This window comes from Talpa occidentalis, unplaced genomic scaffold (genome assembly GCF_014898055.3).
Source record: "Talpa occidentalis isolate TD23 unplaced genomic scaffold, MPIMG_talOcc4v2.1 talOcc4.7, whole genome shotgun sequence".
NCBI classification, from domain to species: domain Eukaryota; kingdom Metazoa; phylum Chordata; class Mammalia; order Eulipotyphla; family Talpidae; genus Talpa; species Talpa occidentalis.
This window is the reverse complement of record NW_023605083.1, coordinates 53,026,058-53,038,170: the sequence shown is the minus strand read 5'-3', so window position 1 is coordinate 53,038,170 and position 12,113 is coordinate 53,026,058. Positions and strand designations below refer to the sequence as shown.

At 46.7% G+C, this 12,113-nt stretch overlaps 2 protein-coding genes across 2 annotated transcripts in view; both read right to left on the bottom strand.

Annotated features, from left to right (window-relative positions):
• Positions 1 to 999, bottom strand: part of CCDC180 (coiled-coil domain containing 180) — a 53,041-nt gene extending 52,042 nt beyond the window's left edge. The window contains exons 1-2 of the mRNA XM_054689130.1: positions 961 to 999; positions 213 to 306 (exon numbers count right to left, since the gene is read on the bottom strand). Of these exons, the coding sequence (XP_054545105.1) occupies positions 213 to 281 (69 nt within the window). The 5' untranslated portion in view covers positions 282 to 306; positions 961 to 999. The remainder of the gene's footprint in view (positions 1 to 212; positions 307 to 960) is intronic.
• Positions 1,000 to 4,939: 3,940 nt separating this feature from the next.
• LOC119231943 (stimulated by retinoic acid gene 6 protein-like) overlaps positions 4,940 to 12,113 on the bottom strand; it is a 30,163-nt gene continuing 22,989 nt past the window's right edge. The window contains exons 13-19 of the mRNA XM_037493782.2: positions 10,224 to 10,305; positions 9,867 to 9,915; positions 9,324 to 9,441; positions 8,155 to 8,274; positions 6,757 to 6,920; positions 5,878 to 6,024; positions 4,940 to 5,203 (exon numbers count right to left, since the gene is read on the bottom strand). Coding sequence (XP_037349679.1) covers positions 5,073 to 5,203; positions 5,878 to 6,024; positions 6,757 to 6,920; positions 8,155 to 8,274; positions 9,324 to 9,441; positions 9,867 to 9,915; positions 10,224 to 10,305 — 811 coding nt within the window. The 3' untranslated portion in view covers positions 4,940 to 5,072. The remainder of the gene's footprint in view (positions 5,204 to 5,877; positions 6,025 to 6,756; positions 6,921 to 8,154; positions 8,275 to 9,323; positions 9,442 to 9,866; positions 9,916 to 10,223; positions 10,306 to 12,113) is intronic.

Genomic DNA, 12,113 nt, shown 5'->3' with positions numbered 1-12,113 from the left:
CTGAAACTAAAATAATGTATGCAAATTATACTTCAATATTTAAAAAATGACAAGATAGTCTAATTTTTTTTTCCTATATTTTCAGAACCAATAAGCAAAGCAATTCCGAAGTGTTTATTTCATTAGATTCTCCGGTAAGGAAAACTTCAGAGGGAGGGAAGTTTGGGGAGCAGAGGAAAGGGGGAGTAGAAAGAGTAGAGGGACAGACCTACCTCAGCCTTGAAGATCTGCTGGTAGAATTTCCCGGTGGGAACTTTGGTTACCTTGCCCACTGAGGACATCTTGGTCGCTGGCTGAATGCTCCTGCTGGAAATCCAGTTTCCAGGAATCATATTTGGGGTTGGGTAACATCCACCCAGAGGTTGATAACTGACACCCCCCACCCCCACGCACGACAAGTAATCCCCAGATGACAAGCTCCCCCCCACCCCCAGGCATCCAGCTGGGGTGACCAGCAGATCTGAGACCCCCTCTTCTCTTATTTTAAGCAAAAATAAGGAAGGAGGCAAAGAAGCAAAAACAAAACTGAATTCCCTGAGAAAGTGACTGAGTCTCAGTCTCATGGGGTGCAAATCCAAGGCGGAATTTGGGGACAAAAAATAATAGAAGATTTTTGTGTGCATGTGCTCCACTCTTCAAGCTCTCCTGGGAAAAGGCAATGCACCCAAGGTGTGACTGAGATTTCAAACCGGCTTTGAACTCTCCCCTAAGCCCTGTCACGAAACAGGGATCCAGGGCCCCTGCTCCCCTCCAAGAATGGTCAAGGGAGGGAGACGTGGAGGGAAAAGCCTGAACCCGACTGTTCTACCAGGGCCCCAACTGTGAGCTAGAAAGATCCAGCAGTCTCTTCGCGGCACCCACCCCGACGGCACCAAGGAACGGGGCAGCCCCTGGACGTCCCCTCTAAGTTTGGACAAGTGGAAGGAGTCCCCTCTCCCAGGGGCCCAGTCGCGCCCCCACCAGCCGAGAAAACCACTCCGGTGAGTCCGGGAGAGCGGGTCTAACCTCAACTGCAGCAGGACGCGTTTAGTCTCCAAGGCAACGGGAGGGGCGGGAGTCCCGCTGGCTCCGCCCTCACTTCCTTTTCGGGGAGGGAGGCGGTCACCCTTAGCATCCAGAAAGACCCGAGTGCTGGAGTGACTCCTAGTGAACGCCTTCGCTCCAGCCCGGTCTATCTTTGGTGCAAAGGGACACCTCAGGACTGCCAGGGGCATCGAGAGAGACACTAAATGACCTGGAAACTAGTGGGTGGTGTAGTTATGAGTCATTATAGTCAAGAAAATCCCATCTATCTCACCTTGGTTAAAACAAAGCTCTACTGGGATGTAGCATGGAAATGCTTGGTTATGAGAGTCAGCATGTCTCAGGAGATGATCTCTAGCTCAGATTAAATAAGGTTGAGGGTTAAGAACTCTCATCTCAAGATTTGAATGGAATTATAATTAAAAAACTAATTTATATGAACTTTGAGTTCCAGCCATCCACCCAGCCACTGCCACTTAACCCTCCTAAAATATAACTTTGACTACCCCCTCTGCTATTCAGGGGCCCCTCACAAACCGCCAAGTGCAATCCACAGCCTCCGTGTACCTCAGAAGCCCCTGCTTCAACAAAGCCCTCTCTCTTCCTGCTTAAGCCCCTGCCATCCCACTCTTCTGCTGGATCCTTCAGTCTCCACACACCCAGCGCCCTCCCAGACTTCCAGCCCAACACCAGAGATGGTAGCCCAGATATCCATCTTACCTCCCTCACCCCTCACCTCCTCTCTCTCAGTGTGCCTGCATGTTCGTTGCTGTCAGCTACAGGAGTTCAGAGCATGCTCTAGAAGGTGTTTCCAGGAGGGCAAGCACACCCTACTGACTGTTATTCAACAGTTAGCACCCTTAGCATAGGGGCTCACCCATAGTTGAGACAGATGACAGCTCCCTGGGTAAAGGCAGGAAACGAAATAGCCTGGTCTGAGGCTTGCAGAGTTCGGCTCTTTCCCACACAGCCAGCTGGAGTCCTGCATGGCTAGAGCTGAAAATGCTGTGGATGACAGTGAACCTGGCTGAGGGTTTCCATACATGGGGGTGCCCAACTCCTGGGAGAATCCCTTCCCTCACCAGGGACCCCTGTTACGATTGCTAATAAATGCTCCCTATAACAACTTTTGGAACAATTGGCTATTCTGTTTAGTTTCAGAAATTATGAAACCCTCACTGCCCTCTCTTCACCAAGATTAACAAATAGTCTAACTTCTGAATGAGTTTTGCTTATTTTTGAACTTCACTTAAGTGGGATCACACAGGACTTTTATGTTGTACTTCTTCAAATTATGTTTGTAAATTTCAAACATAATTGAACGTGATGAGTTCATTTTTATTTGTATATAGTAGTCCATTATACAAAAAAACATTTTATTTGTCCTTTCTATTATTGATGCACAATTGGGTTTTCTGCTGTTTAGAGAAACTCTACCATATAATACTGCTCTGAACATTCTGTTGCGTGGTGAACATACAGAATTTCTGTTGGATGCTAGCCCGAGCGTGGAATTGTGGAGTCATGGCGTATGAATAGGTCCGTCTTTAGAAGATGTCTTCACTGCCTCTCCCAGGGGTGGAGAAACAACCACTGAAATTTGGGTGTCTTTAAAAAAACACATACCTAACCATTTCCTGTCCCAGGACACTAACTGCCTCTCTGCAGTTTTGAAGGAAAGGAAACATTTCTGTTTCTCTTAAGACTGAGGTTTCTTTTGGCCAAATTAGGAACTTTTTCTAGTTCAATCTCTGGAACTGTATCAGCTCTGGGTGAGGGAAAAAATGTGAAGAGATTAAACTGTATGTGAAAAGGACAAGTTCAGAGGAAGATCATTTCCATCCTCAGTTCTTTTTAGGGACTCAGTGACCACCCTTTACCTAGATTCGAATCCTCTTGGAATCCTTGTCCAAGACCTCCAAACTCCCTTTCTTGCTTGTCTTGTTTCCAGGGGAAAGATGCAGTTTTTGAGGCTACTTGGGCCTTGTCCTATTAACGTTATGAACCAGGAATTTTAGCAGCATCTCTGCACTTCCTCATACATTTCCTTTAAGGCAGAAATTCCCTCACAGCCTCTCCTTCAGATACATCATCTCCACTCCTCCCTGATTGGGACCTCATGGATCATAGGTGAGTTCTCATTTGTCAGGATAAGTGTCTGTATTTCTGTCCAACAAAAGACTCTCTCCCTTGCTGGCCCAGGTGACTTTGAGGGGCCCTGAGGTTTTGTGGTCCATGGCCTTAGACAATTGACAGTTTACACACTCAGTTGTATTGTCATTCATATGTCCTAAAGGGGTATCTGGGCCTGAGCCCCTAGAGCTTCTCACCCCTTGTTTGGCAGTGTTCCTTTTCAATCTTGTGCTTTGGTTATGTCATGGGGGTGGAAGCCATTCTAGTTGGGTCTCTGAGTGATAAGATATAAGAGAGGTGGGTGTCTGGGGTCCAGCAGGGGAATGCCACCAAGCTGGTCATTCATCACATGCATGAACTATCAGTGCCCACTTTGACCAAGGAAATAGGATTGTTAGTGTCTTTAAAGTCATTCAGGTCAGAGAACCAATTCTAGAGACCCCAGAACCATTTGAGAAAAGCTCTGAGATTCTGTTCTTCTAGAACCAGCCTTTGCATAAAAAATCTCTATCAGTTAGGGTTCTCCAGAGAAAAAGAACATATATATTTATAATAAGAACATGTATGTCTATATACACTTGATGTGTATGACATATGCATGTGTATAGGTACCTGAATAGAGAGATGTACACAAAGAGATTTAACTCATGGAGTTACTCTTGTGCTGTGTAGGCTGGCAGGTTTGAAGCCTCTGGGGTGACCTGCAGACTAGAAACTCAACAGAATTTTATACTATGATCTGAAGTATGACTTCTTCTTCCCTGGAAAACCTGTTTTCCCTTTAAGGTTTCAACTGAGTGACTGAGACCCACCCATTTTCCAGGGTAACATCCTCTAAAGTCCACTGGTTGTAGACTTGCTTGACTAAATAACGGGGAACTATAACCTAGCCGACTGACATTTAAGACTAATCATCACAACCTGTAAGAAATTCTTTACATATTCTGAATATTAGTTACATGATTTGAAAATATATTCTCCCATCCCATGGGCTGTCTTTCACTTTCCTGATCTTGTCTTTTGATGCACAAGTTTATTATATTTATGAAGTCTCAATAGATTAAGTCTTATGAACTTACCTATATTTTTTTCATTGTGTTTTGGATATTCTATCTATCTAAGGTTTCATTACTAAATCCAAGATCATGATATCTACCTTTTTGGTTTAAGAATTTTGTAGTTCTGGCTCTCAAATTTAGGTTTGCTCCATTTTGAGTTAATTCTTGAATATGGTTATATGTGTGGCTATTTAGTTTTTCTAGCACCATTTGTTCAAAATACTGTTATGCACATTCACTAGTCTTGACCCTTTATTGATATTCAATCATTTGTTGAAAATGTGAGCATAGACATACAGTTTATTTCTGGACTCAATCTATTCTACCAGTCCATATGCCTATCTCTATGCCAGTGATGCATGTGTGATTACTACTGCTTTGTAATAAGCCTGGAAAGGAGGAAGCAATAAGGACTCTGTTGGATTAAGACCATACTACCTTCCAGAGAAAAATTGTGTCAAATGGTTAAACTCTCCTGATATAAAAATTTTACTGCCTTCTTCATTGACAGAAAGTTCTGCCTTATAGTCAAGCTAAGTCCTTCTCAACATGGGACTCCCCAAGGTTGCCTCTTAATTATGGATAGAGGAAATCATTATTGGGAAAATTTGTCCAACAGAAATTCTCTTTGGTTCTTGATCATGTTGCCAAAGGAGTGAATTAGACCTGAGATGTGCTTTTTCAGCTCCGGTGCCATCCCGAGGGGCCTGTGCCATGTGCAATGTGTGCAGAGAGTGGCTGCACATCCCATCACATTGCAGAGGACAACTGCTGTCTCGGCAGGTCTTTTCTCCAGGGCAGTCATCCTAGAATGGCTGGAGAGCAGTGCTGTAGGCCAAAGTTGGCTCTATGAGCACGTCAGTAGAACTGGCTCAAGTCCCCGGAGCTTTGGCCTAGCTTTGATTTTCTGAGCATGACCAGTCTGGGGTTGTTGATCAGGGTTAGCAAAAGAAGCCACCTCGTCCTGGACCTCTCCGAGATGCGGGGACCTAGAATAGAGTCAGAGCAGAGAGCTTGGGGGTAGGACGCAGCTTATCTCAGCCCTTCTCAGAAGCTGTGGGAAAAGCTGCCCAGGAGGTATGATGTGTAGAAGAAGGAACTGGACCAATACTCCCGGGACAGAGCAAGGCAGAAGGATAGTGAATTTGTCCCGCAGATCTGAGTCTCTGCAGTGTTGGGCACAGTAGTCGCAATCAGTGCTGAATGTGCACATGCAAACGTGGCTAAGCAGCAGAAGGCAGAGCAGAGTATGAGGGCTGGGAGCACTGGGAGGGGTGGAAGGGGCGGGAATATACAATAGAGACTTGAGGGGGTAGGAGTTGATGTTCAGAGATCCTGTGGTAGGCAGCACGGCAGATTAAGCAAAACTGAGCCCATCTTGGAGAACATTAGGCCTGCAGCCTGAGATGGGTGGGGTCTCAAATAAATGGGGACTGAGCAGAAATAAAGCTCATTTCTAGGGGCTAAGGAGGAGCTCAGTTGGCAGCACAAGGACGTAAAATCTTAGGGGTCCCATAGCAAGCTGACTAAGGGCTCAGCTTCCAGATTTCCTTAGCAAGATTCACGGCGCATGTGGTGTGGAGGAGGGGAGGCAGGGAGGGCATCCCTTAGGGTCCTGGTTTCCTGGGGTTCACCTCGGTGGAGGTTCCAGCAGGAGACATACCTACTGACTGACTTAGGTACCAATATTTGATGGACCTCCGCAGCCTCCTCTCCCTGTGGCCTACGATCAGGATGTTACAAAAGCTGACGAGCACGGGGTTGGTATGGTAATGATCCACGTAGAGCATGCCGATCCACGCACCGAATCCTGCAATCCAGAAGGTGAGTTGGGGGGTGGCATGACCCAGGATGATGTCCGAGTCTGTGCTTTTTATGATACATCTGTAGTATCAACTTGTTCCTAAATACTGCCCATGTCTTTGCTGAGAATCTAGAAAATAAGGAATAAAGAGCTGGAAGGGTCTTAGAGACTACCTCCTTACGTGTCCATTTGGTGGGGAATTTGAAGCTCCAAGGGGCTGGAGCCACTGTGGCCGATCTGGAGAAGGCATCACTCATAACGAATGACGATGAGTGAGCGAATGAACAAGGGCGGAAAGAGAACAAAAGCGACCTTTGCTCCACAGACATGACTTTGGGCTATTTCAGCTGAGCAGGCTGTTGTTTTCTTCACTCAGTAAGTTTCCAAGCAACAACATCAATCATTCTGAGATGTGCTCTTTCTCACATTCTTCAGAGCAGTGCATGCATAAGTTAAACTCCTAACTGTTCAGATAGAACCCCACTACCTCATATCACCTCTATTATGCCTCAAAGGTCAAACATATGGGTTATTTAACAGCCTTCAGCTCCCTTCAGGCAACTGGGCCAGATGTGCTTTTCCTACTCAGCTGTCACCTGCATGGGAAGAAAAGCTCTGAGCATAAGTGAAGAGTGTAAACACCTGGCCTTGATAGTTGGCCTCCAGGCAGCTTCTACAAGTCCACCCTCTCCAGATGTGTGGGGCACAGGGCAGGGGGGAAAGAAACTGCCCACTAACCCATGTCTGCTCCCTCGTAGCCATTCTGTAGGATGGTCCTGTCGATGCGAGCGATCAGCCACGAGCCCAGGATGCAGCTGATGAGCAGCCTGGAGAGGCAGGCACCCAGGCCCAGTAGCACATTGTAGAAGAACAGAAAGTAGTTGAAGTTGTGGAATGCTTTCCTGCAAATGGAAGCAAGAAGAGGGGCAGCACCCTTTCAATAGAAGAAGGTGGCTCTGCAGGGGGCTCAGGACCCCCCAGATCTGTGGTCACATCCTCCATCGCCCATCTGCTAGCTGTGACCTCACGCTGCAAGTGAGAGCTGATTGCTCCTGTTTCTCTGGAGTGAGGACTGGCCCAGAGTGTAGAGAGCGCCGAGCACAGAGCAGGACCACTATAGCCAGTGCCTACTATAATGTGTCACAGGATCCCTGGGTTTTGAGGTGTCCTGTATAGTAAGAAATCCCATATGGCTATAGCTGGTTTTGCAATTGTAGCAGAGGTTGTGGCCTCTCCACTGTCATAACAGTGACTTGTCCTCAGTGGGACTTGCTCCAAGTTCTCCAGATGAAACCTCCCAAATGACCACCTGGTCACATGGTTTCCTGGTGCCTATGGGAGAAGGCCCAACTCTGCACACTGAGCTTCTTGCTGTCCAAGAGGGGCCTTTGTGGTGTGAGTTTGCTCCCCTCTGCCCCTCACCAGCTGAGAGCACTACACGGCCACCTGCCTGGATTCTCACATTTCTCACAACACATCCTGCCCTCTCCTCCCATGACTCCCGCCTTCACCCATGCAGTGGGGATTCCCAGCCATGCTCTCACCTCAGCTCTTCTTGGAAGAATCCTGCCATTCTACCCACTTTAGCCATATACCCATTCCTACCTCTTCCCCACACCCTGCCTCTCCTCTGTCGCTGTGATGCTCCTGTAATCCTTACACACCCTCTGAAGTCTAGTGTCCCTATGTCTGTGTCTGTCAGCATTCATGGACTGTGGGCTGCTCTCAGGCCAGTCAGACAGGGATATCTCTTTGCCTCAGTGCCCATACTGTTTCCTCCATGAGTGAGTGCTTTGAATGGATTAAAAATGGTTAGCAGGCACCTGGCACTACTGTTTCAAATTCATATTTAAACCCATTTCATCCTCAGAACACTTCCTTGAGGTATGCATAGTCATTTGTAGAATGAGGAAGCTGAGGTTCCTAGGTGTCTAATAAGGTCACACCACATCACATAGCTCCTAGGGGATGGAGGCAGGATGTGGACCCAGCAGTCTGACTCCAGAGCCCACACCTGAATCACTGCCTCTCACCCTCCCCAAGTGCAAAGTCACCCCAGGAACCTACCTTGGACAAACAGAAAGGAACAAGAGACCACCAGAGCCCTATAACACCCATTCCCTTCTTTGGCCTCACCTGTTGTTGAGAGCCAAGGGCTTCTGCTTGTCAGCTGTTTCCATCTTGGGCTGCAGGAAGAAGCTGGCAGCTATCCACACCTGCAGGATCATGAGACCCAGGACGACGGATATGGTGAGGCTGAAACAAAGGGCGAGACCATCCTGAGGTAGCCTTGGTCACTCTTCCCAAGTCCTTCTCCAATGATTAGTGATGAAGAGGAGAGAGATGCCAATGGTCTGCAGACCAACAGCCACAGGAGCTAAAGATTTGTGCCTAGAGATCTTCTAACCACACTGCACAGATGAGACAGTGAGGCTTAAAGTTAGATGATTTTCCCAAAGCTGCATAGTCAGGTCTTCTGGCTCCAGACCAGAAATGGATGTTCTTTTGTCTAGAGCTGGCAGCTGAGGTGGTAGGTGTGACAGCACAGAAGCCAAAGAAAGCAATGAGGGTTTTAGAGGATGTCATGAAGGCCATAAGAGAGTGGACAGGCACTTCCCTGGGCTCTCCCTCACAAGGGGCTCTAGGCAAATGTGGAAGCAAGGAGCTCAGAGCAGAGAGGTCCCCAGAGAGCACTACTCCTGTCTTTGAAACCCCTAAGTGCAGGCAGTGTGGGGCACTCTGGTTTCAGATTGCCCAGCTCTCAGTTCTGCCTCTTCCCCTCCTTGGACAAATTGCTTAGCCTCTCTGTGCTTCTGTCACCTGATCTGAAAAAAAAGGGGGCTAATACAAGCCCCAATCTCAAAGGGTTCTTAAGAGAAAGGACACAGGAAATTCTCAACAATGCCAGCATTCACTTTTATCTTCCCTGTGAAGAGGCTGAGGCTCACAGAAGTAACTTACCCCAGTGAAACAACTGACCTAAAACCTAAGTTCAGGTTCCTTCTTTCGTTCCGCTGTCTGTCTGGCTCTCACTTTATCCCCTTGAACCTTAATCTTCCATCTATACAATGGAGGTACATGTATTACACACACACACACACACACACACACGGACAGTGAGAGCAGAAAACTGGCTAAGTTTCCCTCCTCGGTGAATTGCTCTGATGGCCCTTGGGTCAGAGCTGAGAGCACGGGTCCAGGGCTTGCTGAGAGTCCAGAAAGAAAGGGGCATTTTGCAGAACGGTGGCGAGAACCCACTAACTCCCAAGCCCTGGCCAATGACAGGAAGCCCGCCCAGCACTTACATCCCAATGCCCAGCCCTCGGAGCATCTCCAGGCCTTCATTGTGGACGATGGGCAACACCAGGCTGTACACGATCACCATGCCGCACAGGCTCTGCATCACGTGGATGATGAGGTAGCCTGTGGGCCCAAGCAGCGAGTGGTCACTCATGACCATCCATGATCCTGTCCCTCCCTGCAGTCACCCTCTAACTTCCTCCTGCCAAAGACCCAGGCACTTTTGCTTTTGCTGTTTCTTTTGGCTCCTCTTTTCTTCCTGCTAATTCCTTGCTCGCCCTGCTCGGTGCAGTTCAAATATCAACTCCACTACGAGCATCCGTGCCCTGCCCGGGATGACCTCCTCTGGGTCACCTCCACCCTTCGTACATATGCGCAGTGGACCCAGGGCAGAGGGTGATGCAGCCTGGATGAGTGTGTGTTTCCCTCTTTCTTCTGGGTCTACTGACAGCAGGAGCCAGGGCTGCTTCTGCATCACCTGCCTCCTCCCTCTCCCCAGGTGCAGGGGAATGTGTGTTGAATCGAACGGGTCATGTGATGGCACTTACCCCACAGAATATAAGCTATTTGCCAGCCAGAGTACCTTGCAATAGCCACCTGAGAGTAAAAAAAAAAAAAAAAAAAAAAGGGGTCTCAGAGGAAGTAAACCTTGATGACCTCGAACACACGCCTATTAACCCAGCTTCATTTGAGATTCACCACCAGCCCACTGATCAGGTGTCATGATCATTTCACACATGAGGAAACCAAGGGCCCGTTGGGGACAGTGACTTTCCCTAGTCACCCATCAAGACAAGGGGCGTGGCCTATGGACTCCCAATCTGGGGCTCTTCCTTCCCAGCAGGCTGCCCCCTCCCAGGCACTGGAGAGCCCATTCTGGAGAGTCATTTAGTCTGCAGACTTACCACACTCTCTGACGAGGAAGGGTTATGCCACTTCAAAGGGAGAAAACGTTTGTTTCCCGCCCACAACCTTTTCATATGCTTTCTAGAGAAAAAGCACATGAGAAATTAGCACTGATCATAACTACAACTCATGCACTCAGAGCTCAACAGATGTAAACAGAGGGCAGGGCGGCATCTCAGTCCCCTGCACTGACCACAGCTAGTTGGAGGGCTCTGGCTGGCCTTAAAAATTCCAAATTTAATACATTTTGTGAAAATAATGTATATTTTCCTAGTCTTAATAGTGACTGAATTTGATGGTTGAGCATGTGTATGTGGCTTATATTGCCTTCATTTTGCTCTACTTTCTTAGCTTTTCTTTTAATGAGTATTTCTTATGTAACAATATTTTAAAACTGGTAAAAACGAACCATTTTTAATGATACTGCTACCTCATAACAACATAAAGGGAAGTGAAAAAACCCCTCATCATTCTACCACCCCAATAAATCACTGTGTTTTTCCCATGTTTAGTCTCTGCCTGGCCCTTTGCATAAAAATTAGGTGGCATTTGGGTTGTTTCCATAGCTTAGCTATTGTAAATAGTGCTACTATAAACATAGGGGTGAATTAATGTTTCTATGTCCTTTGGGTAATTACCCAGGAGTGGGATTGCTGCATTATATGGCAGCTCCATCTTTAGCAGGTTGAGGAATCTCCACACAGCTCTCCATAGTGGTTGGACCAGTTTGCACTCCCACCAGCAAAGCAGGAGAGTTCCTTTTTCTCTACATCCTCGCCAACATTTGTTGTTGCTAGTTTTTTTTAATATGTGCCGTTCTCCCTGGTGTAAGATGGTATCTCATTGCAATGTGGCACATATACACAATGGAATATTACTCAGCAATCAAAAAAGATAAACTCACGCAATTTGCAGGAACATGGATAGAACTGGAAGGGATTATGCTCAGCAAAATAAGCCAGAAAGAAAAAAAAAAAAGAAAAATACCAGATGGTCTCACTCATAGCAGGAATTTAGAAAACCTAAATAAGGGACTAGGAAAAATACTAATTATAATAAAATAAAAATCAACAAGCAACTATAAACCAGAGACACAACACGGGATGGGGGGGGGAGGGAGTAGGATGAAAACGACGGGGGTGGGAACTGTATGAGGACAATAACCAAGATGAAAATGCATACATAGTGCAAAAATGAAAAATGATGTAAAAAATATACAAAATTAAAAAAAGATTAGGTGACACAGTCATGTTCACAGTCCGCATTTACATCTGTGTCCCATGTTTTTCCTAACATTCTATCTCCAGCAGGACCAGAAATTCCTTATGAAATAAAGAATGTAGGGCCTCCCTGGTGGTGCAAGGGGTTAAGACGCAACCTAGGAAGCTAACCGCAGACACTGCAAGCACAAGTTCGATCCCCCGCGAGGGAGGAACCCACATAGTGCAGCAGACCTCTCCTGACTCGCCTGCTGCTCCCCTCAGCAGTATATTTCAGTCAGTCTGCCTGTTCTATTCCCCAGTCTCTCTGGTGACTCCTCTTACACCCCCATCTCTGGCCTGTACCCCAGCTCTTGTATACATAAAAATAAAAAAAAAATTTAAAAAAGAATGTACATATCTCATTAATAGTTTGTGTATTTTTTACATGATAAAATGATGGCATTTGGGTTATGTTGGGCTAGATAAAATATGGTAATCAATTGTTTTCACTTTCCTACTCGCTTTTTTAATAATGTTTACTGGAAAATTCATAATCATATCTTCAACTTTCATTGTATTTCTGTTTGGGAGCTGTGGAGTAGAATGTGCTACCAAGAACATAAGCATGCATGCACACACACACACACACACACAAACACACACGCAGATATATTTGCATGTTACATA